Below are 27,174 nucleotides of genomic sequence, written 5' to 3'. Positions count from 1 at the left end.
ATAAGTTAATTCAGAAGAATATTTAAATCCTATATGGTACAAGTTGTTCCTATCTTGGTTTATTTTATAAATAATTTAATCAATCAATAATATTGTTATAATTAACAACATAGGTAAACTTGCATTATGCAAAATGTATACAATTAATACTAAGAACTCATTATTATACTTGAAAATATCAGAACTAAAGACTTTCTGCATCTGTAAAGGTTAAATTGACAGATTGGGGGACTAAAAATCAAGCCACAATAATAAAGAAAGAGAAATTCTAATAATATTCCAAATTCTAATAAAGATTTGTTGAAATATACAAGACAAGAGTGATGTAAAGAAGCCAATCAAAAATGACTTGATATTTGATGTCTAATTTGTATTTCCACACATGCAATATAAATTTGATAAAAATAAAGAAATGTCATAGCTTGAAGGAAACTCTAAAATCATATAATCTAATGCAATTATTTTAGAAATGAGGGAACTTAAGACCTAGAGAAATTTAGCTATGAATTTTAACACGGAGAAATTCAGTTCCTATCAAAATATCTTTTTGATGCAGAAAGCCTATGACGTTCTAGAAAAAAAAAAACTACTGCATTCAATGGCTTTTCTTCAGTTTAAACAAAATTCTCACATCTTCAATGCTGTATGAAATTTTAACATTAACTCTTCTACTCCAAATAAGAGGAAATATATGCATATAGCAGTTCATAAAACAAATGAAATTAAAGGAGTTTAAAATTGATTCAGGATAGGTAATCATATAGACAAAGGATTCTTTAAAATTGTTTTATTTCATTTTTTTTACATATTGAAAGAAATCATAATAGATGGCAGAGTAGGTTTTCCCACCAGAAAATTATTTACACCCAATTTTTTCCAAGTTAGAAATACAAACCTGAAGAGTTATTATTATTTCTCATCTGTAATTAATTTCTCTGCAGCGATCAATTTTCTTTCATGTTTGGAAGATACTGAAGAAAAATATTGTCTCTTAAGTCTTTTCATTTTGTTTAAGTCCCATCTACTAGCAGTTCAAGTAGCAACAGGAGAATCCTCGTATCCTGGATGGCCTGACGAACACGCATCAAAATCAAGCAGCTTCTTTGTATTCTAAAAATACTCTTAACCCCATAACAAATGATCCTCATATTGTGGAACTCAAAATCCTTCAAATGGAAATATCAAACATATGTTATGACAGTTTCACACCAATTTTATTCTGTTCTTTCTTCATTAATCGTTGTGCTTCCTTTTCCATTTTCTTCCTTTGTTGTTCTGCTGCTCTCTTTTCTCTGTCGGCTATTTTCTGCTGTCTACAAATGAAAAGAAAAACAGGTATTTTCCAGTGTTTCAAAAATAACGTACCCCTAAATTTACAAACAATTTTCAGGGAGAAATAGTATCTTTATCTACAACCAAAACAGACTATAAGTGATAGGCTTATTCTATCTCATTTTAACTTTCACATCTCTTTTAACATCTATGTGAGGGTAGTTAGATATTAAACTCTACTTTACAGATAGAGAAACTGAAGCACAGTGTTCAAGTGATTTGCTCAAATGAACCAATATCATAAAATTATAGTCAGTGGCAGTGTGTATAGATGAGAAATTATGTCTTCAAAGTATTACTGGTTACCAGTTATGACAGATGTCACAGCAACAAATAGGCTATGGTCTTAGGCTGAATTAATAGAAACAAAATGTCCAAAAGGAGGCAGGTAATACCATAGTTTTGCTGTACCATGACCTGGTCATACCAAAATTAGATTAATGTATTTAGTCCTGGATGTAACATTTTATGAAGGAAATGGGACAACTGGAAACAGTATATTCAAAGGAAAGCAATAAAAATAGAGGATTTAAAACCATGTCATATGAGAACTAAAGGAACTAGGGGTATTTATCTCAGAGTTAAGATTTAATGGGGAATAAGACAAAAGACTTAAAGAGAACAGAATAATTCTGTTCAACTATGGGAACTGGGGAGGGAGGCAGGGAGGTGGTGGTAGTATGGGGCCTATGACTTGGAAGAAGGTTTGCATGTTTTTTGGTCCCCAAATATTTGAACTAGGAATATTGGGTAGATTTTGAAGGGGCAGATTTAGGTGTGATATTGGGAAGATTTCCACAGAAGTACTATTCCACAGTTCTAAAAGTAGCATGAAAAATCTTGGGTTCTTAAAAGTTCTAATAGCTGATTAAATGCTCTGGTAGTTTTTACAAAGCTAAAAGGGCTTCAAATGGACAGCCTCACCAATAGGCCACAAGGTGGTAAGTTATTTGGCTATGGCAACCCATGAAACAAAGAAAAATATGAAATGGCTAGCCCTCAGATCTGTACGGATCCTCTTTCACATCTACAGTGATGGTAGTAGGGTGGCCCAGAAAAGAGGGCAGAGTCCTAAAAGTCATATAGTTTTAGACAATCTACAAAATTTAGTGTGACTACAGTAGTATAAATGTGAGAGTCTTTCTAAGGACACTGAAATCTAACCAAAGAGCTGACGTATATTGGTATTAATATTCTCAATAAATGAAAGTAGAAGAATAAGGAAGTTACAGGTAAATGGAAGGGTGGTTCATTAATTCTCTTTGGAGGGGAATCTGGCGAAGCTGATTTCATTGTATATATTGGGTCATGGGATATGTGGTCATCTTTCCTTGAAATGAATTTGCACTAATAGTTTTGATAATTTTACAGCATATGCTTCAACACTTGTCACCATGGGTGAAGAAAAGAAGAAATCATAGGAAGATCTAAATAAAATCCTCCAAACTAAGTTGACATGTATCTTAATATTTAGTCATTTTAATGCTTAAAGTCACTCAGCCAATCTGTGTCATGGGGCTCTTGAGCTCAAGTCTTCCTGGTTCCTAGGCTAACTGGCTCAATATCAACCACAGCCATAAATTGTTTATAGGTAATGCATTAAATTTGTTTAATTAAATGTTGCTTTTTTAAATATGGCTAAATTTATGAATGGCTTCAATCCTTTGGGCCCCCAAATTAGTACTCCTCTAACTAGTGCTCCCTGAAGATGTGAAGATGCTGAGACATACCTTTCTAACTTCTAAATATCCCTCTGAGCTAGCAGAGACATACCTCAACTTGAAATCCCTCTTGGCTCAGAGCATGTGGCATTCTTTATACCTAAAATGTGACTTTTATTCACTGACAACCTCTCTTATATTCTCTTGACACACACAAGTACTTTTAGAAATACTTGTTGATTGATTAAAAGAAGGACCTAGAACTATATTGGGAAACTTAGGAAGGGAAGGATTGAAATTATCTATGCAATGTGAGTATGCTTTAAAATTGGAATATATCCATAACCACAGGTAAAGTCTCATTACAGTTACCTTAACTGAAATTGTAAAACACTTTTTTTCATCTTCAGGATAATCTATTTCATGCACTTTTGATCTAATAGCTACAGGTAAAAATAAACAAAACTAATAGTTAAATGTGTTATCTCTTACATGATTCAAGATTTGCAATTTACTTATGCAAATTATTTCCTATAACTTAAGATGTGATCTTCCATGTTACTGACTAAATATTAAAAATCTTTAGTGTTATTAACATATATAATTTTAAAATAGTGTACTTAAAAGGAAAGATAATAATTCTTATTTCTTAGGAATAATCCTTAACGCCACCACACAACAGTAGTTTCAGTTGTTATACAGCACCCTCTGCTGGCTAAACAAATTAGTTTTAATTTTCTCTTCTTATAGCAGTAGAAATGATTTATATGCTTACAGACTTCTACAGTTTTAAGCAGTGATAACTTTTCATCATTAGATCTTCTTGAATATTAAAACTCTACTATGACCTGCTGTCCTGGGGACAAATTAGACTCACTGTTAAATAAACACTTCAGAATAAAATTATTCAAGAGTGTTTTTTACCCCTAATTAATCAAATGCATCAAAAACCATAAATTTAGAATTTTGGAGCTGTAAAGGACTTTAGGGAATTTATCAAGCCCAATCCTATCAATTCATAAATGGGAAAAGAGGTATAAAGATGCTTGGTGTCTTTTAGTGTGAAAGAACACATTAGAATGAGAATACAAACTACAAACTAGTTTCAATGATTCAAATACAGTGATAATTAAATTTTTAAAATTAAAATCAATTTATTATGTAGAACACAAAAAAAACCCTGTCAATTATTTATTATCAGCTACATTTCAAGAGAAGGAAGGGATGTGTTTACTAGAAATTAAAACTGCTATGTGGAAACATTTGCAGAAGTTCCTTTTCATTAATACTTTTTAGTGAGCAAGCACCTAGCGTATGCAAAAGACCATAAAGGATAAAAAAAAAACCAAAAAAACGTAAGGCATATATATCCCTGTCTTTGAGATATCTTAGGAAAAGAAATAAAAGATTAGAGTTGGAGTCAGGTTCATATCTTGCTTCTGGCACTATCTGTAACCATGGGCAAGTTCCTTCACTTTCTGAACCTTAATTTCCTCATAACTACAATACAAAGTTCTTGAGAATATTAAAAGGTAGACTCTAAATAGGTACAATAAAGAAGAGTTATATTTTAGGAGGAGATGGCATTTAAAATGTCCTTGGCTTAAGATTATTTACAGTATATCGATGATTGATTCACAGAATTCTTAGTTATGAGGGAGCTTAGAAATCATCCTGAATAACCCTTACACTGAATTCAAATTTTAATTCTTTGTGGAATGACACTGCTAATAAACAAAGAAAAGACAATCTTTCAGTTTCCCAGGAATTTTGACAAAGGTTCAAAATAAATTTATAAAACCTATGCGGGGGGGGGGGGGGGGGGGGCAGCTGGGTGGTTCAGGGGATTGAGAGCCAGGCCTAGAGATGGGAGGTCCTGAGTTCAAATCTGGTTTCAGACACTTCTTAGCGGTGTGAACCTCAGCAAATCACTTAACTCCCATTGCCTGGCCCTTACTGCTCTTCTGCCTTGGAACCAATACAGAGTTATTGATTGCAAGACAGAAAGTAAGGGTTTAAAAAAAACAAACCAAAAACCTATAACATGTTAGATTTTTTATATACTTAAAAGAAAAATTAAGTTTTATATCACTTCCTGGACCACTGCCTTGTCATAGCAGAGGGGCTTGCATAGCTCAATGACACTATGAGCCATGTTGTGCAGGGTTGCCCAAAAAATACAGATCATAGTAGATTCTATCAAAAGTGATGGAGATGGGCAGTGGACACTGAGGGGTAAAAACAGAAAATCTGAAATCTTATATTTCTCACCAGTTAGCACTAGTTAAACAATCACGAAATCTATAGTTTCAGCATTAGTCAAAAATGAATTGTATCATTTACCCATTCTGTATCTATCACCTGTACTGGATCTGTAATGTTCTATACTGAGCATCAGTTTTGTACCTCCTCTAAATTGTTAATTACTGATATTGTTCTTTATTTACCTTAGTTCTGAGTTAGGCACTATTAATTACCTATAGTGGTCATCTATCATGATATAGCATCCCCCCCCCTCCCATTCCCATTCCAGTAGGGTAGTGAGATGTCTCCCACATTGACAGATGTGAGGCCAGATGGGACCATGAGAAAACATGGGACATGTGCACTAAGGGCTCTGGCACTGCAGAAGACTCCTCCTAAGCTGTGCTTGTTCCTTATTCCCTTTCTTGTGTCCCCAAGTTAATCTATGGCATGTCAAACCCCAAACTATGCCTCTACCTGAATTTGGCCATGTCCGTTTTCTAGGGTTTTCAGGCTATAACAAGAAAAGGTGGAGATTTCTCTGGAATAGGAGAGGACACACTCCCAAACCCTCAATAAATATGCAAACCCCGATCCACACCTCTGGTTGCAATTCCCCAGCCAGGGTTGCTCCTCACACTTGGAGAGCTGCTACTCCATCAGCTCTAGGGCTAATCCCTCAATCTCAAGGCTATCTGATTAGCCCCCAGGCTCTTCCATCAGCTGTTGGATAGTATATATTTATACCACCTTAAACCTCTTCTTTAAATAAAATTATTTTCTTACTTCTAGACTGAAGTTCTAGAGTTTGAGCCTCCCATTCTTGGGGCAAGATTCTATATAAATTTGGGTGTGTTTCTCCCACAACAAAACGTGATCCACTAGAAAAGAAAATGGTAAAGCCCTCTAGTATCTCTGCCAAGAAAACCCCAGGAACAGTACTGAAATGATAAGAGATGACACTGGAAAAGGAGTCCCTCAGGTTAGAAGGTGTCCAATACACTACTAGGGAAGAGTGGAGGAAACTATAAATAATTTCAGTACTAAAGAAGCATTTGGGAGAACCTGAAAGGAAAAAAGTTCAACTGTGTCTAAGTCTGGGGATGGAAGGAAAGTCTGATGCTATAAAGAGCAATGCTGCATAGGAACTTAGAATGTAAGATCTATGTACCAAGTTAAGCTGAATGGGGAAAACAAGAAATGAAAAGATTAAACAACATCTTGGATAACAGTGAATTTAAATGGAAGGGAATAGGTGAATTAATTCAGGTGATCACTACATATACTACCGATGGAGTAGCTCTTGATAGTCAATAAAGGAGTGAGAAAAGTAGTACTAGGGTGTAATCTCAAAAAAGACAAGAGTGTATTGTTTGAATGTAATAGTAATCCAACCATTGATGCAAAAGAAGCCAAAGTTGATCAGTTCTATGAAGACCTACAACATCTTCAAGAAATAACACCAAAAAAAGATGTCACATTTATCATAGGGTATTGGAATGCTAAAAGAGGAAAGATAAAAAGATTACTGGAATAACAGGCAAGTTTGGCCATGGAGTACAAAATGAAACTGGGCAGAGACTAATAGTTTTGTCAAGATAACCTTCTGGCCATTGCACACATTCTTTTTCAACAACCCAAAAGGCAACTCTACAAATGGACATTACCAAATGGTCAATTACCAATGGCCACTCAATTGGAAAAGATCGGTTTACATCCCAATCCTAAAGGGCAGTGCCAAAGAAGGTTCAAATTACTGAACAATTGTGCTCACTTCACATACCAACAAGGCTATGCTTCAGATTCTACAAATTATGCTTCAGCAACCTGTGAACCAAGAATTACCCTAGAAGAGCAGGCTACTTTTCAAGGAGGCAGAGGAACTGAATTGCTGAATCTGCTGGATTACAGTAAGAGCAAGGTAGTTCCAGAAAAACTTCTGCATCACTGACTACATTAAAGTCTTTGATTGTATGAATTGCAACAAAATGTGGCAAGTCCTCAAAGAGATGGGAGAACCAGATCATCTTATTTGTCTTCTGAGGAACCTTTACTTGGGTCAAAAACAATAACTAGAACTAAACATGGAATACTGATTGGTTTAAGTTTGGAAAGGCATATGGAAAGGCAGTCATCTCATTTATTTAACATATGCAGAATGATACATCATGTGAAGTGTTAGTCTGGATGAATCAAAAGCCAGAATTGAGGTAGAGAAACATCAGCAATCTTAAAAATGCAGATGATACCACTCAGATGGCAGAAAATGAAGAATTTAAGAAGCTTCTCAATGAGGGTGAAAGAGAATGTAAAAGCTGGCTTGAAGTTAATTAAAAAATGACACCAAGATCATAGCAACTAGCCCCATTATTTCCTTGCAAATAAAGGGAGAAGAAATGGAAGCAGTGTCAGATTTTACTTTTTTGGGCTCAAAGATTACTGCAGATGGTGACTACAGTCATGAAATTAAGATATTTACTCCTTGGAAAGAAAGCTATGGCAAATCTGGATAGTTATACTAAAAAGCAGACACCATCTTGCTAACAAAGGTTTATTTAGTCGGAGACATGTTCTTTCTTGTAACAATGTATGGATGTGAAAGTTGGACTATAAGGAAAGTAGCATACCACAGAGTTGACAATTTCAAATTGTGGTACTGTGGAAAACTTTGTAGAGTCCTTTAGCAGGAAGTTAAAATTAGTCAGTACTTCAATTAATTCAGACTACTGTCAAATATTGATGTTGAAGCTTAAAATACTTTGGCCACATAAGAAGAGAGAACTTTTTAGAAAAGAACCTGATGTTAGGAAAGATTGAAGGCAAAAAGTAAAAGGGATAGCAGAGGACAAGATGGATAGATAGTGTCATGGAAACAAACAACATAAATTTCTTTAAAAAAAGCCATAAATAGGTTAATGTAAACTTGGGAGGAAGAAGATCCAGAGATCTGTACTTTGTCCAAGTTTAATAGTTTGGGTAGTTATTTTCATGATAGTATAAGGTGTGACATGCTTTTCAAATTTCCAAATGATGCAAAGTTTGGAAGTAAAGTTAATGTTATAAGAAAGTAGTAAAAAAGGATGTATGGAGCCATGTAGTACAATGGAAGGAGTATTGTTGCTGGAGTAGGAGGGACCTATGTTCAAATTCTGCTTCTGATTCTTACTACCTCTGTGACTTTGGGCAACCTAGGTTTCAGTTTTTCTATCTAGGAAAAAAAAAGGGTTTGACCACAGGGACTTTAAGATTCTTTTCAGCTCTAGATCTATGATTCTATACTTGGAAAGGGCAGGAAGTAGATGTAGTAAATTTTATAAACAAGGTATTTCAATAGTATGGGTAAGTGGTTAAAAGGGCTTATACTAGAATGACAGTAATTGGAAGAGAGAGAAGCAGACAGATGCAATGGATGTTTTAGGAGTAGAAGTAACAGGTTTGACTAACTAAATACAAAAGTTGAAAGAAAGGGAAGAATAAAAGATGTCTCAAAAATGATAGTGACCCATTGAGGAAACTACCATCCTTCCTTGAAACCAATAAACTACCCAGGCTAGTCAATTTTACCATCACAAAATCTCACATCCATCTCCTTATTCTCACTTATGCAACCACTCTCAAAGTTCAAGCCTATCACTTCTTGTCAAGAATCCTGCAAGAATAGCTTTCTAATTAGTTTAACTACAGTTTCTGTCTTCCTTCTCAAAACAATACAATAGTTGTCAAATGCAAAATCCTAAAACATAGATCTGATCATGTCACTCTCCTGCTCAAAAATGTACAGCTCCCCTTTGACTTTAGAATAAAATATAAAGCCTGTAGTCTAGCATTTAAAATCCTCCATGATTGGGCTTCCACATACCTCTCCAAGTCTTTTCATATTATTCCCCTTCATGAAATCTCTGGGCCAAATATATAGTTAGTAAGTAGCAGTAATGTTATTTACCTCAGGACTTCCTCTGCCTGCCAGGCTGCATCTTCTTCTTCTTCCCATGCATTTGTATTCTCCTGCCAAGTATCCAAGTCACCCAATTCAGGCTATAGTAAAGAAGAAAAACAAGTAAATAAAAGGTGAAAGGCGGGGGAAGAACTACAAAAGTTAATTATAATATATGAAGTTCAAAAACAATTTTGTAGAATATATGAATGCCTCAATATGACATATAATTAATAGTTTATTATATGGAGAAGCGATCAGTAGCCATTTTAAGCTAAAGCTGTATTTCATGCAAATATGTAATTTGCTATTATTGATACCTTCTCAACTTCCTTATCTTTATTCTTTTTAGAAGGTCAAGCAATCTGAAATTGTTTTGGAGTTAAAACTAGATCAGTTACAAGGTTGACCCTGAACATTTAATAAGTACTAATAAATAATTTCTCTTCATTTTGTTTTACCAGAGGGGGGAAAAAATAGTACTTAGAACTCACATTTATCTATCCCTGAAAAGTCATTTTTTTCATTACAACCCTGTTCGTTAGGTTAGAGAAGACATCACAAAATAAAGCAAGTGGAATTCCAACTACAACAGACTCTTTGGCATTTGTGAAAGGATGTTATAAAATAGAGAATTTATTGGATATTGAGTAAAAAATAGATAGTAGGATGTAAAGAGTGACTTGACCATCTTAGCCTTTGGTAAGAATATGATTAAATTTGATGAAGCAGAGCTTCTAAATCTTCTAAACTTATTATCACACCTTTCTTTATCAGAAGTCATTTTTAGTGGCATATTAGATACTGTTAGGACCACTCTCAGATTCTTATCTCCTTTTCTAACTCCATTTTTCATCTTCTGTACCCTTTCCCTTGCTCCTCAGAAACCAAATGTGACTTTCCATAGCCATATAATTTCTCCTCATCACAAAATCGAAGGTCCTATTCCCTGAATGCAGAAGTAGGTAGGATCTGATTACATGCATATAATTATCCACATTAAGGTATGCATGAACAACTTGTTAACCTAAAATAATATTTAACTGGGCATATGGGTAGGGAACGTATTTTTATGCAGGGTGAAGGATCATTCTTTGAAAGTCTTTAGCTTCTATTTCTCTGTCTCCTAGATTACTTCATCCCATCGCACTGTTTATAATCCCAAGGAGAAAAATGTATTCCATCAATAATGCAACTATGTGTTATTCTGATTTTATTTAATCAATACTATAAGAGGCTCTGTACACAAATGTGTAATCATCACTGCTTGAGGAGAGGATAGGAGTGGGTCTGACTAAACACCTGAAAGTCTAAACAATGCATCTGAATAATATGGAACATTCCTCTATCTAATTCAAATAATTCTCTAGTCTAGGGAAGTAACTGCTAAGTACTAATTGGATTTTTTTTATATGAAGTAGCCTAAATTTACTCAAATTTATCTATAATTACAATGTTTTACTAATACAAAAAATATCTGGACATTCTAATGTCTTGCAATTCTTAAGGTTATAAAATTGAAAACATGCATAAAGACTCAACTACTACATTTTACACACCAAAATGGTTTTTAAAAGTTGCAACCTCAGGGTAGTTCAGAGGATTGAGAATCAGGCCTACAGATGGGAGGTCCTAGGTTCAAATCCATCCTCAGACACTTCCCAGCTGTGTGACCCTGGGCAAGTCATTTGACCCCCATTGCCCACCCTTACCACTCTTCCACCTAGGAGCCAATACACAGAAGTTAAGGGTTTAAAAAAATAAAATTAAATTTTAAAAAGTTGCAACCTTACCAATTCATTTTTTTAAAGTGAAAAATCCTTTCATTAATCATCTCTAATTTAAATATCAGTTCTAAGTAAAATAATCAATATTCTTTCCACTTACAATGTACATACATGAACACTGACCTCAAAATTTTATGAAAATATATTCTCATAAAAGGCTAGGTGGAATACATATGCCAAATTTGTCTACAGCAGCCATGGAACTTCTCCTGCTATAATTGTCTTCACAGATTAGGCATAATTTGCTTTTCCCAAAAGAATACTTACAGATTGGTGAATGAAAGGAATATCTTGTGTAGCTGCTAATCTACTAGAGAAACCTGTGGTACCATCTGGAATGCCAAAATTTAGTGGTTCTTTCTTCTTAATAATAATCTGAAAAACAACATTAAAGACAATCAGGACTTTTTTACTTGTTGGATTATAGATAATCATTTTGTAAAACACATAAATTACTCAACAAACTATAATTTTTGATTCACAATGTAGACATGAAGAGTTATTTAATGATACCAAAAGAATTAGGTAGCAATTACATAAATGTCTTATTAAATAGTAGGAAAAGTTTACTTTGCTTTATAGGATCATAATATTTAGAGCTACAAGTGATCTTGGGAATCATCTAGTTTAAGTCACTCATTTTACAAATGAAGAAAATGGAACACAGAAAAGTATGTGGCTTTCCTAAGGACATACCAGTATATAAAAGCCCAAATTCTCTCATTTCACCATTCTGCTTTAAATGGAAACATGCTGAGTCAGATCTTGCCAAATGAGTAATTCTCTCAATTAGTACTAGATAGTTCTGGAACTAAATTAATTCTTTCCACAAACAAAAAGCTAATATTCAGCTGATGGAAAATAGCTACAAGGTATACTTTTTAAAAAATTCTTTGCAAACACATATTTAAAATATCTTCTATTTCTTTAGAGGGGTGGATTAAAAAGTGTGGACAATTTAGCACAAATTCAACACTACTACTTGAAAAACAATGTAGAACAGAACTGTAGCTCACAATGGATCAGTTGTGTTCTGTGAATAGGAAGGATAACACATCATCTTTCTATAACACATTTAAAGGACTATTAGGATGATCAAATAAGAAAATAATTGTGAAGTGTTTAGCACAATGTCTGGTGCATAGTAAACATTATATGAATATAGCTGTTATCATTGTGGTTGTCATCATTTTACCGGTCTGTAATCTTTTTTTATTGTGGTTACTCTTATCTAACAGAGATTACAAACCTAATATTACTGAATAAATGGGTTTTATAAGTTATAACCAAAGAATTCATCACAAGCTGTGATTAATCTCTCGAAAGCATAAGTAGGCTGGTCCTTGGATAAGGGACAATAGCCTATCACTGAGCTTATACTCAAAGCCCTTCTAAAAGCACTTATGTACTTTTATGTACTCTACTGGCATAGCCTTCAAGAATACAGGTTGCCACTTCTGAGTCTGTATCCCAAAGAGATAATTAAAAAAAAGGGAAGGACCCATTTGCACAAAAATATTCATAGGTGCTTTTTTTGTGGTGGCAAGAATTAGAAATTGAGGGGATGTCCATCAATAGGGGAATGGCTGAACAAATTGTGGCACATGTGGTAATGGAATACTATTGTGCTATAGGAAATGATAAGCAGGATGACTTCAGAAAAAGCTGGAAAGATCTGCAGGAACTGATGCAGAGTGAAATAAGCAGAACTGGGAGAACATTGTACACAATAACAGCAATATTGGGCGATGATTGTCTGTGAAAACTTGGCTACTCTCAGAAATGCTATGATCTGGGACAATCCTAAAAAACTTATAGTGGAGAATGCTATCCACCTTCAGAGAAAGAACTGTTGGAGTTGTCTCACATTGGTGTAATTTTGGTTGTATTTTGGGATTTTAGTTTTGTATGACTTTGCTCTCACAATAATGATCAATATGTTTTGTATGACAATAAAAAATGGGGGAAAAAATGGAATACAGATTGCCTCCATAATACAATGAGGCATTGAGACAGGACTTTAGCAGAGGGGAAAAAATAACACCAAAAACCTCATTATCAAATTGTTAATTAAAAAGGGTTTTCTAATATTTATATTAACTAATGCTAATTATAAGAAGAAATTATTTTTAGTTATAAATTCTTTTAATATAAAAAATTCCATATAAGTTCACCAAGTTCTACACTTACTTTTTGTGTTTTCCTTATAGTTGGTGCCATATCTTTAAAATAGTCAGGTTCTAATTGTTCCAATGTATTTTGTTGTGCTGTCCCATTTCCATTGCCTCCTTCAATCTTTATACTTGTGGGTGCATCTTCATCCCAAGAGCTCCAGTCTTCAACTTCTGACTAAATGTAATTTAATTAATACTATGTTAACCAAGAAAGGAAATCAAATTTATATGCAACAACAATTATATAAATGAGAATCAGTTAAATTAAGTGAACTTTTTGTAGATGTCACCTGCTTAGGAACTGGTGAATAATCCACTGTGGTTGGCAAAGTTATTTGATCTCCACTTAATTTCCGTCCTCTGCCAGACCTGAGATAAAAATATGAATGATTCCTTTCCAAAAATACTAAATAATAAACAATACAACAAAAAGCTTTTAAGACAGAATAGTAGAATAAGAAACTTACTTGTTAATATAGCTACTGGTTAACATTCCAATAAATCAAGAAAATATATGAATAAAAGATTCTGGAGATTTTTTTTTAATACTAGGAAAAAGGGAGTGATAGTATAATATTGTGTCTAACATATTTGAGAGTTTAATAATTATGAATAAAAAACTAAATTGTCACTTTCTTCCTTCCTGAGACTAAAGAATAAAGCAATTGCTTTTTTTCCAATTCCAAGGCCATGGAGAAAAGAATTCAGTTCCTTGTATGATATAGAAACAAGACTTTTGCAATTTCTTCTCCAGACTTATATTCAATTAAGGATTTATTCTATGTAAGGTAAGAGGATCTTCCTAAAAGTATTTTCTGAGCTAATTTAAGGATAGTTGTAGAAGAGTTATCCAAACCAAATAAAAATGTTTTCTCTTTCATATAAAAATTATCACTTATTTCTTAATTTTTCAAAAAGTCTGGTACACATTTAAATTATAGCATTTTGTTTATATCTTTGTGCTTTTACATTCTTCCAGCTATAAACAATATGCTCTGTGAAAACAGAAACTACTTATATGCCCCATAACATCTAATAGAGTATTGCACATCGATGCTCAGTAAGGATCCAGTGAATGAATAAATAAAAACATTAATAGTACTAAAAAAGAAACACTAAAGATATTTTCATTTCCCACCAACTGCTCTACTTGATTTCCTCTCAAGGAATATCATGCTTCCTCCAAAATAAGCTCATGAGTAAAAGTCTCATCATGATGGAGATTGCTTCAACTTTGACACTCGGCGCCTCAATACCTTCAGTTGCCCTTCCCTTCTAATTGGAGGCTGGGGTGGGCTGTGAGGGAGAAAAATCTCCTCCCCAAACCTCCCTTTATAGAGGGTTCAGAATTCCCAACCCTTCATTTCATACTAGCTACTCTGATTGGTTTCAATTCCATGAACATCATGTTACTGGGGAGCTCTGGTGATTCCCCCCTTTCGTCTAAAGCTTCCTTTTGTATATACTGTCTTCTCCTATTTGACTGTAAGATTCTTGAGGACAAGGACTGTCTTTCTTGTTTGTAGCCTCATTAATTCATGTTGATTAATTACTGACTAAATCACAAAGATAATGACTACAAAAAACCTAAAAGTTTCTAAGTTAATATTAAAAGAGCAATATAATTTTTACTCCTTTTTGGTTTTATAAGATTATTCACTTATAAAAATAAACAATATGGAAATATGTTTTGAATGATAACACATGTATAATCTAGAATGAACTTGCCACCTCCAGCAGGGGATGGGGGGAGAGAAGAAGGAAGGAAGAAGACAATGTGGATCATATCACTTCAGAAAATTTATGTGGAAATGTGTTATTACATGTAATTGGCAAAAAAGAAAATAAATTTACCCCTTACTTCTTCTATAAACTTTATAAAACTTTTTTTTCAATATATAAAATTTATCTTTTTCATTGAAAAAAGAAGCTTAAAATGTTACCATATTTTCCTACTTCTATCACCATAAATGATTAAATTATTTTCGAAATGTATGTAAATAAAAAACTCTAAGTCCTCAGTAAGTTCTTTACCATTGTATCTTCTGATAATGTTTCATATTTCCCAATTGCAAGTTGAACTGTGTCTGATTTATCTTTGCATCTCAACTAGTTACTAGTACAATGTAATGTTGATTAAATGTTTGCATAATATTGGGTGGATATAGTACTTTTTAAAAATAAACCAAGACTACACGTATACCTTTTCAATTAAGCAATCTAAAGAATTTTAAACTTGGAACAACTGAAAGGATAGCAAATTAATTAATTGTACATAAATAAATTAAAATTTAAAATCATGCACATATATTCAATAAGTGTGTTGTTGCAACCAAGCTATCTTATACATTTGAGGTATCAAACTCATAGCTGCAAAGCCTGACTGCAGATTAAAATGCATTTGGGAAACATTTAACAAAAAATAGAATAAAACAAAGGTAAAGTTAATTGGAATTTCACTAAGCCTACAGAGTTCCTACATGATACCACTGTAATAAACTACTGTATAATTATGGAAATAAAAGAAAAGATGGTAGTTCCTGGAGTTAATATACAAATTCAATAAAAAAAACAAAAATTTATTAAGTGCTTATTCAAAAGAACAAAAAAAGAAGTTTCTTTGCCTTCAAGAAACTTACACACCACTGAAGAAATCAGGAAATTCTCCAGGCTGAGAAAGAATTCTTATGATTCAAAAATGAGAAAGGACAACAGCAAAGAGAAGATCCCAAAGTCTTTACAGTGGTTCTAAATTCAGAAAATTCTACAAAATGGGCTTTGGAACCAAAGCATTGATACTATGCAATGCTACTTGGTAGATAACTTTCCACAAATAGTTCAAATTATATGTTTACTTTTAACTTTAGAACATATCTGAAACGGAGTGGGGACGAGCATTCACTTCATTGAAATTTGCTTGTAGACAAATGGGTTAGGACCCCATAACAAAAAGTTTTTCTTTATACTATATAATCTTGAAGGAAAACTAATAAAGATTATCTGCTTTCCTTGACAAGCTAACTTAGTCATTAACAGAACTACAATACCCAGAACAAAAAGGATTCTTTATACAAACAAATTCAAAGCAATGATTCTCTACTTTGTCAGAATAATGTTTTGGTAAAACATTTTTAGAGTATCTTAATCTTGATACATAAATTCAAAAAAATTTTTAGAAAAATAGTTTAATTCAATGTAATATACAACAGCCCATGTCTCTTTTAAGGGAAGGATAGCTGACCTCATCAAAGACATTACAAAAGGAACTACAATTCAGGTACAGGTTGGATGGATCTTTACCTATTCTCAGATTCTATGATTCAGTGATGCCTATACATAAAGTTTCACCTACATCATTCTCAAAAATGGCAATAGTAAAATTGATTTTAGGAGGACTACAGAGGCTGGGTAGAGAAAAAAAATATGTATATACAACAATACAAGGAAATAGTAAAACTGATGATCTAATTGAGTATTAAAATTTTATACTAGTTCTGTTCTTAGATAAGAGAACCTATAGCTTCCACCTTAATGGTTACCTCACCACTGCTGCCTTAAATGACACAGACTTCTTGAAGAGTTGTAAAAATATTTAGTCATCTCCCCTTTTTTCCATCTTAGAAGAGGGAATATTTTCTCATTTGATAATGAATCCATACAAATTTTTCCAAACTTCCCCACTTTTATTCCTTGCATGATTCCCCTTTTCTTTACATATCCTTTTTTTGTATCAAATGCTTTGTTTATCCTAAATTATGATAGAATGCTGATGACTGCCTATGCCTTCTAAGGAAGTAGAAAAGTTTTAAAAACCTAATCTATGCCCTAAGAAGCTGAAATTGCTTCCAGACCAAGGAGTTGCCCTTTGTTAATAAATTTCTTTTCCTTTAAGTTTGGCTACTCATTTTATTTGATTATCAATTCTGAGAATTGTTGTGGGTGAGACTGGCCCCTGGTTCTCAAGGAACTCAGGTTGAGAAATTAAGTTGCCAACACAAAACGTTACTGTTCTTGTCTCCAAAATTAAATGTATTACTTAAAATATATATCCAGGAAACACAGATGTTTTAATAAAGAAATAAATAAGTAACAGGAATATGGAGAAAAATAGTTGAACATATTCCACTGTATTAGTCATGCTACCATTTAATAGTTTTTTCCAGAAAACATATTTTTGTTTTGGTAAGGATATCAGAGAGAAAAGAAGTTCAATTCTGAGAAACTAACTCAGTGTGAAAATATAACTTGTTTTAAAGAACTGTATGTCAAGTGAATATTAATAAGGTTTTATCATAATCAAAATTTGGCTAGACTTAAATTTTACTATTGAAACACATAAAAAAAAAGAGCAAAACAGTTGGAACAAGATATAAAAACTTCAATTTACCTGCATATTAACCTCTTAATGAATGAGAGTACTGTGGCTAGGCAGGTACAAACTTTAAACAACCGGAACTGTGTGATAGCCATGATGGGAAACAGAACCTGTCAAAAATAAATACAACACAAATACATCAAAAAGATGTCATGAGCCACATGCTTCTCTCCAAGCTGAAAAAGTCAAATTTAATAAAAAGAACTATTCTGACAAAATATGATAAAACATTAAAAAATTTTCCCTTGGTGACCACAAAGACAACAAGATAGGTTTTGAAAGTAAATCTCAAGTCAAAATATTCTATAGAGAACCTATTTTTAATAATAGAATAGGCTAAACTTTTAGAATTCTTTATAAAATGGGATATTTGAGGTGAACTAAGTTGCTTAAAGTAATTAGGATTATCTAAAAACTGATATTCACAATGATATGAACTATAAAAATGAGCTGTGTAAATAGGACTTGAGACAGTATATTAATTCTAAGAGAAAACAAATCTTATGTGCAGGTGTACCATAGTGGAAAGGTATGTATAATTCCAAGAAAAGAGACATTAATGGAGTATTCTGGGTATAATCTCTTTGAGGTAAGATGACTTAAACTTATCAGTTTTTCTGAAGGGGGAAGAAATCCTAAGACTTTACAATTTAGGGAAAGTTCTACAAAGACAGAGGTTTTAAGAGGTTGAATAAATTTTATTTTATTGCCCTATTAATTTCAATAACCCACCACAGAGAAGATGTGATTGCTTGTTCTATCAAGTGATGGTCAAAAGCTGGGGATATTTTAGAGGATAAAGAGAACTTTCAGAATTAAGGAACAGTTTTGTTTCAAAGCTGGAAGAAGCTGGAGTTTTGAATGGACTAGTCTCATGGGAATAAAAGATAGTCTTGCTATAAGGGGGTAAGAAGAAGTTGTTGACATATTTAAGTGAAAGTTCAATATCTAAATATATCTTTAAAATTAATGAGAGTAGGATAAATGAGTTGAAAAGGGTCATGCAGTCTGATTTGGCTGAAAAACAAAAAGGCAGATCAGTGGAACAGAACAGACATACAACAAATGGTAGTAAAAGATTCCAGTTATCTTGTATTTGACAAAAGCATAGATACAAGGCTATTAAGATAAGAAATCGTCACTATTTGATAAAAAATTCTGGGACAAATGAAAAGCTGAAAAACTGAAAAATTCTGGGACAAACTGCTAGTTTGGCAGAAACTAGGCATAGAACAATATCTTATACCAGTGGTTCCCAAACTTTTTTGGCCTACTGCCCCCTTTCCAGAAAAAATATTAATTAGCCCCCTGGAAATTAATTTTTTTTTAATTTAATAGAAATTAATAGCAAAGATAAATGCACCTGTGGCCATCACCACTCCTCTGGATTGCTGCATCACCCACCAGGGGGCGGTAGCACCCACTTTGGGAATCACTGTCTTATGCCATTCACTAAAATGGATACAAAATCTAGACATAAAAGCATCATATGCAAATTAGAAGAGCACAAAACAGATTACCTATCAGATTTACTGATAAAAGAGGAAATTATGAATAAACCAAAGATGGAGAGCCTTGTGAGATGTAAAATAAATAATTCTGAGTATATTAAATTGAAATGTTTTTGTACAAATAAAACAAATTTGCCAAGATTAGAAGGAAAGCAGAAAATTGGGGGGGAAATGTTCACAAAATCTTGAATAGATATCACACCTAAAATATATTCAGAACCCTTTAAATTTATAGCAATAAAAGCCATCACCCAATTGATAAATGGGCAAAAGATACAAACAGTTTTCACATGAAGATATTAAAGTCATATATAGGTATATGAAAAAATAGAAAAAATCTAAATATCTCACTGGAAAAATGATCGAGCTGGAAAACAAACCCAGGAGAGGTAATCTAAGAATCATCAGAATACCTGAAAGTCACGATCAAAAAAGGGCATAGACACCTATCACAAGAAATCATCAGGGAAAACTTCTCTGATATCCTCAAAGAGGGAAAAATAGAAATTGAGTGAATTCACTGATCACCTCCTGAAAGACACCCCCAAAATAAAATACTCCAAAACTACTATAGCCAAATTCCAGAACTCTGACCAAGGAAAAAGTACTTTAATAAACTGCCAAAAGGAAACAATTCAAATATCAAGAAGCCACAATCAGGATTACACAAGATCTAGCAGCTTCTACGTTAAAGGACCAGAAGACATAGAATATGATGTTCCAAAAGGCAAAGGACCTAGGACTGTAAACTAGAATTACATACCCAGAAAAATTGAGCATAATACTTCAAGGGAAAAAATTGACATTTAATTAAAGAGGAAATTCAGATTTTCCTGAACAAAAAAAAAGAGCTGAAAACAAAATTAAATGAGCAAATTTAACACTGGAGAAAAGCATAAAAAGGTAAAGTAAAAACTGTAAGAGGTTTTGATAAGGTTGAACTGTATGCATTCACAATTAAGAAGGTGATAATTGAAATAATTAAGCTATCTATGATACTTGAGAAAGGTAAGGTACTTAAAGTAGTAAAAATATCTAAAGAACCTAAGACACTTAAGAACAAACCCTATTACTATTAAAGCAATAAAAGGTATACATAAAAAGAAGGAAGCTAAATAAGATGGGCTAATATTCTCCCTCCTCCCCATAAAAAGGAAGGGATGGGAAAGAGTAATATGGTGAGAAAAGAGGAGAGATAGAAGGGGGTAAATTACATGAGTAGCATAAAGAGGCAAATATAGCAGAGGAGAAGATGGGGAGGAGAGGGGGTCTAGGAAAAACAACAAAACTCAGTCAAATATATAAGCCTACCTTACCTTATGGGGAAGTAGGAGGTTAGGAAGAATAAAGGAGGATAAACTAGGGGAGGTGGGAGGTAAAAAAAAAAAAAATCCGTGAACAGGTAAAGACTAAAAGGAGATCAAGAAGACTAAAAAGGGGGAAAATAAGAAGGAGAGAAACACAATTAGCAATCACAACTATGACTGCAAATGGGATGAACTCACCCATAAAACAGAAAAGGATAGCAAACTGAATTAAAAAAAAATCAGAATCCCACAATATGTTGTCTACACGTTTAAAACAGAGAGCCACACCCAGAGTAAAAGTAAGAGGCAGGAGCAGAATCTATACTTTAGCTAAAGTAAAAAAAAAAAGGGGGGGGTTAGCAATCATGATCTTATGCAAGGCAAAAGTAAAAACTGATCTCATCAAAAGAAATATGGAGGGAAATTACCTTATGATAAAAGGCACTATAAAGAATTAAACATATGCACTAAATGGCACAGCATCCAGATTCCTAAAGGAAAAGTTACATGAGAAACAGGAGGAAATAGTTTTACTATGTTACTAGTGGGGGACTTCAACCTTTCCCTCTCAGATGTAAATAAATCCAACCAAAAAATAAACAAGAAAAAAGTTAAAGATATAAATAGAACTTTAGAAAAACTGAATATAATAGAAGTTTTCCTCAGTAGCACATGGCACTGTCACAAAAACTGACTACATAATAGTGCATAAAACATCACATCCAAATGTTGAAAAGTAGAAATATTAAAAATGCATATTTTTCAGACTATATTGTAATAAAAATTACATTAACAAAGGGCAGCAGAATTAAAGACTACAAATTATTTGGAAATTAATCTTTTCCTAAAGAATGAACATCATAGAAACAATCAACTTCATTAATGAAAATGACATTGAGGAGAGAACATACCAAAATGTATGGGATGCAAGGGGGAAATTCATATCTATAAATACTTACATCAATAAAATAGAGAAAAAGCAGATCAATGAACTGGGCGTGCAGCCAAAAATATTAGGAAAAAGAACAAATTAAAAATCTCCAATTAAACACTAAATTAGAAATCCTGAAAATAAAGGCAGAGATTAATAAAACTGAAATTAAGAAAATAATGAATAAGACAAGGATTTGGTTTCATTTAAAAATTTAAAAAATAGATAAACTCTTCATTAACTTGATAAAAAAAGAAAACCAAAATACCACTATCAAAAATGAAAAAGGCAAAATCACAACCAATGAAGAAGAAATGAAAGCAATTATTAGAAGTTATTTGCCCAACTATATGCCAATAAATCTGACAATCAAATTGAAATAGATGAATACTTACAAAAACCAGAGGAAATAGAATAAACAACCTAATCACAGAAAGAAATTGAACAAACCATTAAAGAACACACTTGGAAAAAGGGCCCAGGACCAGATGGATTCACAAGTGAATTCTACCAAATATTTATTCAAAGAACAACTCTAATACAACAAAAACTATTTGGAAAAATTAGGATAAGAGAGCATACTTCCAAACTCTTTTTATGACACAAATATGTTAATGAGAACTAAGCCAGTAAGAGCTAAAATCAAAAAAGAAAACTACAGACCAATCTCCCTAATGAACATGGATGCAAAAATTTTTAATTAAATACTAGCAAGGAGATTAAAATATTATAACACTAAAATTATACAGCACAATAAGGTGGGTTTTATTCCAGGAATGCAAGAATTGGTTCAATTTTAGGAAAACCATTAGCATAATGGACCACATCAATAACAAAGCCAACAGAAACCAAATAATTATTTCAATAGATGCAGAAAAAGCATGTGACAAAATACAACAGCAGAAAACATTGGAACAAATGGAACCTTCCTCAAAGTGATAAATGACATCTATCTAAAATCATCAGTAAGCATTATCTGTAATGGGGATAAACTAAAATCTTCCCAACACAATCAGGGATAAAGCAAGAATATCCATTTATCATCATTATTAATTATTACGTAAGAAAAATTTGCTATAGCAAAAAGAGCAGAAAAAGAAATAGAAATTAGAGTAGGCAATGAGAAAACAAAGTTATCACTCTGTGTAAATAATATGAGAATATGCCTATAGAATCCTAGAGATGCAAATAAAAAAACTAAAAAAAAAAAAAATTAACAACTTCAGCAAAGTCACAGGATACCAAATCCACATACATCAACAGCATTTTTAATTATCACCAACAAAATCCAACAGCAATAGATAGAAAAGGAAATTCCATCCAAAATAACTCTAGACAATATAAAATACCTAGGGGTCTATCTACCAAAGCAAACCCAGCAACTACATGAAGGCAATTATAAAACAATCTTCACACAAAGACCTAAATAATTAGAAAAACATTAATGCTCATGGATAGGCTGAACCAATATAGTGAAAATTACAATCCTACTCTAAATTAATTTACCTCGGTGCCATACCAATAAAACGACCCCAACATTATTTCATGGAACTAAAATAAATAACAAAGTTCATCTGAAAGAACAAAAGGCCAAAAATGCCAAGGGAATTAATAAAAAAAATATTAAGAAAGAAGGAAGCCTGGCTGTACCAGACATCAGTCTATACCAGTGATGGTGAACCTATGGCACATATGCCAAAGAGGGCAAGCAGAGCACTCTCTGTGGGCATGCATACTTTCACCTGCCAAGGTTCATTACTAGAAAGGCAGAGAGACTTGGGCAGAGCTTCTTCCTTCCCCCTCTCCACCATGTCTGATAACATTTTTTTTCACTTCACCCACCCCTCTGCCCTGTAATGATAATTGTAATGTAGGAGTAATTAGCTTAGTTAAGAATGGAGTGTAGTCAGATATAAGGTTTAAAAAGGGATTTGAGATTTCCTGGGGTACTTTAAGATTTGCCATGGAACCCTGATGAGGTCAGAGATAAAGGATTTTGGTGTTTTTTACTTAAGAAACAGTCATCCCACTTCTGGGAGAGAGGCTTGAAGGTTGGTTGTTCCTAGCTTCCTCTCTGATCAGCCTTAGAGAGGTTGTGAAAGATTTACAACATCTTGAATCTGAAGGAATAAAAAGCTGTTAAGATTGGAAAAACAGGAGAATTACTGAGCAGCTCTTCAAAACTCCTCTGGGGGCTGCCAGAGGGCAGCTGCTGGAAAAACCAGCTGGTGACGCAGGACAGAGTTGATCTGTGGCTGAAGGGAAGGAAGTTTGGCAGATCTATATAATTGTTAAGTTTGTAATTTTTGGAAATAGGTTTAGTGAGTTAGAATTCATAATTTAGATAGATTAGTGTAGAGTAAGCAAGATCACTATTAGTGATCAACCTGGGTTGTGGGAATTTATATAAAAATTTTAAGTTAATAGGGAATCCTTTATCAATACTTATTACCTTTTACTTTTTCTCTTATACAATTTAATAGTTATAATAGTTTTTATGTAACTGGCCTAAGCAGAAGTTTTCCTTCACTGCTTGAGTAGCCATTTTCCTCAATACCCTCAATAGTCAACCTCAAGAGCCTGTCCACACAAGTGAGAAATATCGCTATTACCAATACCAATAATCGATAAAGGTTGATTCTCTTTTCAACAACCAAGCAGCCCAATGGAAGTGCTTTCTCCCTCCCCTGTATGGGGTAAGAGTGAGGGATGGGGTACGGCACAAGGATCTTTGGCAGGGGAGGGGGGCCAGGGATGGGGGCATGGCAGGCAGTTTCTAAAGGGTTTGCCATCAGGGCACCTGGGTAGCTCAGTGGATTGAGAGTCAGGCCTAGAGATGGGAGGTCCTAGGTTCAAATCCAGCCTCAGACACTTCCCCGCTGTGTGACCCTGGGCAAGTCACTTGACCCCCATTGCCACCCTTACCACTCCTTCCACCTAAGAACCAATACACAGAGGTTAAGGGCTTTAAAAATAAATAAATAAAGGGTTTGCCATCACTGAACCATACTATAAAGTAGTAATCATCAAAACAATCGGTACTGGCTAAGAAGTAGTTATGTATTGATGGAATAGATTATGTAATCAACACATGGCAGCTAATGTCCATAGCAACGTAGTGTTTGATAAATCCAAGACAAAACCTTTTGTAAAGGGAAAGATCTAACTATTTGACAAAAAAAAAAAAACTGCTGGGAAAACTGAAAATGTTATGGCAGAAACTAGGTATAGATCGATATTTCAAACATATACCAGGATAAATTCAAAATGGATACCTGAATTAGAAATAAAGGGTAACATAAACAAATTGGAGAAAAATGAAAAAGTTTACCCATTAGATTTATGTATAAGGAAAGAATTTATGACCAAGCGAAAATATTACAAATGATGAAATAGATTTTTATTGCATCAAATTAAAAATCTCTAGTATAAATAAAACCAAAGCAACCAAATTTAGAAGAAAAACAAGAAATTTTGGGGGAAAATTTTATAGAAGTATTTCTAACAAAAGCCTCATTTCCCAAATAGAGAACTGAGTCAAATTTATAAGAATACTTCCTGTATCAAAAAATGGTCAAAGGACATGAGCAGTTCTCAGAGGAAGAAATTTAAATTATCCTTAGTCATATGAAAAAATGTTCTAGCTCACTATTGATTATAAAGAAATGTAAATTAAAACAACTCCGAGACACCACCTCACACCTATCAGATTGGCTAAGATGACTAAAAATGAAAATGATAGATGGTGGAGGGGATTATGAGAAAACTGGACCACTAATACACTGTTGGTAGAACTGTGAACTGATATAAGCATTCTGGAGAGCAACCTGGAACCACATTCAAAGGACCATACTACTGGTTTGTATCCCAAAGAGATCAGAAATAAGAAAAAAAAGGACCTTCCTATAACAAAATATTTTTAGCAGCTTTTTTTGTAGAAGTGGCAAAGAACTGGAAACTGAGGGATTGTCCATCACATGGGGAATGGATGTGGTATATGGCTATAATGGAATACTACTATTGTATAATAAGAAATAACAAACAGGATAAGTTCAGAAAATCCTGGAAAGACATATGAAATGATGCAAAGTGAAGTGAGCAGTAACAGAAATATTATACATGATCAACTATTATCAGTGAAGCAAAGCTCCAAAATAATCATAAGAGACTCATGATAAAAAAAAATACTATCCACAGCCAAAGAAGGAACTTGTTGGAGTCTGATTGCAGATCAAAGAATGCCATCTTCCACTCTTATTTCCTTTGTGAGGCTTTTTTTTTTTAAATTGTATGTGATCTGTGTCTTCTATCAGAACATGAGCAATATGGAAATATATATATTGCATGAAAACACTAGTAGAACCTATTTCAGACTATTTACCACCTCAGGGAGGGGGGAAAAGGGAGGAAGAAACTGTCAAAAATTGTTTCTATATGTAAGGGGGGGGGAGGGGGGGAAGGGGAATTAAGTAATTAAAAAAAAAACTTCTGACAATTTTCTACAATGAAGCCTTTACAAAAATATGAATGGAAGTGTCATTTTAATTAGAATATACAATGGCCTTTAAGTCTTTAGACTTGGTTTTAGTAACAAAACATTATGAGAAATAAGTAGTTAAATCTAAATTTTAATATTACTTTAAAAACCCCACAAACATATAAATAAGCACCAAAATTTCTCTCTACTTTTCAAGTGAGCCAAATATTTACTAAGAAGATTTCTAAACTTTTTTCCTCTTCTTGTTTTAGCAATAAATTTAATTTATATCAGTTAAATGTCTATATATAATCATTATGATTAATGTCAATGTCATTTTGTCATACATTTATCAATGTTACTTATTCAGGAGTATGTTGTTTCAATTATATACTATAACTTTTTCACATAACTAATTCTATCTTCTTACTCATTCTGATCTTTGTCTTGACAAATCTATGTGCCTGAATATAGAAAGCTGATTCAGGGATGACTCCAATATCAATGTTTTGGGGTTTTTTAAATAGAATCTATTTCATTTTCTATATTATTAAGTTCTTACTATGTCCAGTGTCTACCAATTATATCCTAAAAGTTTAAGTCATTTTTGAAGGCATGAGGCTTCTACATGAACTACAAGTCTTCAGCCAAACTCATTTCTTCTTACTAAACCATATATTCCACACAAATATTTCTCACCATTCTTCCTTTTCCCTGTATTTACAGTAAATTCACCAACTATTAAAGTATATATTGATTAAATTTAGAAAGTTCATGTGAAATTCTTTATAAAATTTCTCTATTTCTTTTTCCTCAGGAACCAACTCTGCTAGTGCATAAGCTGCAATTACTTTCATTGTGTGTGTATTATATATAACACACACATACATATGTGTGTATATTTGGCACATACTTGTCTTAAATACTACAATATAAGATGATCCTGTAAAATGTTTTCTGTTGCCTTTTGAAGTACAACAAAATAAATTTCCTCACCCTTTAAAAACATTAAAAAAATTTTAAAGTAGTACCTGTAGTAAGGGGGCAGCTAGGTGGTTCAGTGGATTGAGAGCCAGGCATAGAGACAGGAGGTCCTGGGTTCAAATCTGGCCACAGACACTTCCTAGCTATGTGACCCAAGGAAGGTCACTTAAACCCAACTGCCTTGCCTTTACTGGTCTTCTGACTTGGAACCAATATATGGTGTATTGATTCTGAAATAGAAGGTAAGGGTGAAAAAAAAAAAGTACTTGTAAAACCTCTCCATTTAGATTCAATCTTCTTGCTTTCTCTGGTTTCATTTATAGTAGAACATCAATATTTCTATGATTCAATTCTTCCAACACTATGTCTACTCATTGATGACTATTAAAGGATATTATATTTAGAGTACTAATAGTCAAATAAAAAATTTTAAATTGCCTAAAATAATTCTTTGCAC

At 33.3% G+C, this 27,174-nt stretch overlaps 1 protein-coding gene across 2 annotated transcripts in view; it reads right to left on the bottom strand.

Annotated features, from left to right (window-relative positions):
• Positions 1-772: 772 nt before the first annotated feature.
• The window catches only part of EBAG9 (estrogen receptor binding site associated antigen 9), a 38,520-nt gene continuing 12,118 nt past the window's right edge, over positions 773-27,174 (bottom strand). Inside the window, exons 1-7 of one of the 2 annotated variants that reach the window (XM_044658263.1) lie at positions 22,924-23,001; positions 17,520-17,617; positions 13,423-13,501; positions 13,149-13,307; positions 11,226-11,333; positions 9,181-9,272; positions 773-1,313 (exon numbers count right to left, since the gene is read on the bottom strand). In XM_044658263.1, coding sequence (XP_044514198.1) covers positions 1,193-1,313; positions 9,181-9,272; positions 11,226-11,333; positions 13,149-13,307; positions 13,423-13,501; positions 17,520-17,617; positions 22,924-22,986 — 720 coding nt within the window. In that variant the 5' untranslated portion in view covers positions 22,987-23,001 and the 3' untranslated portion in view covers positions 773-1,192. Of the gene's footprint in view, positions 1,314-9,180; positions 9,273-11,225; positions 11,334-13,148; positions 13,308-13,422; positions 13,502-17,519; positions 17,618-22,923; positions 23,002-27,174 lie in introns of those variants that run through there. The other variant, XM_044658262.1, reaches the window with a different exon arrangement.

This window comes from Gracilinanus agilis, chromosome 1 (assembly GCF_016433145.1).
Source record: "Gracilinanus agilis isolate LMUSP501 chromosome 1, AgileGrace, whole genome shotgun sequence".
NCBI lineage: Eukaryota > Metazoa > Chordata > Mammalia > Didelphimorphia > Didelphidae > Gracilinanus > Gracilinanus agilis.
The sequence above is the reverse complement of the archived record's forward strand: the minus strand, read 5'-3'. Positions and strand labels throughout refer to the sequence as shown.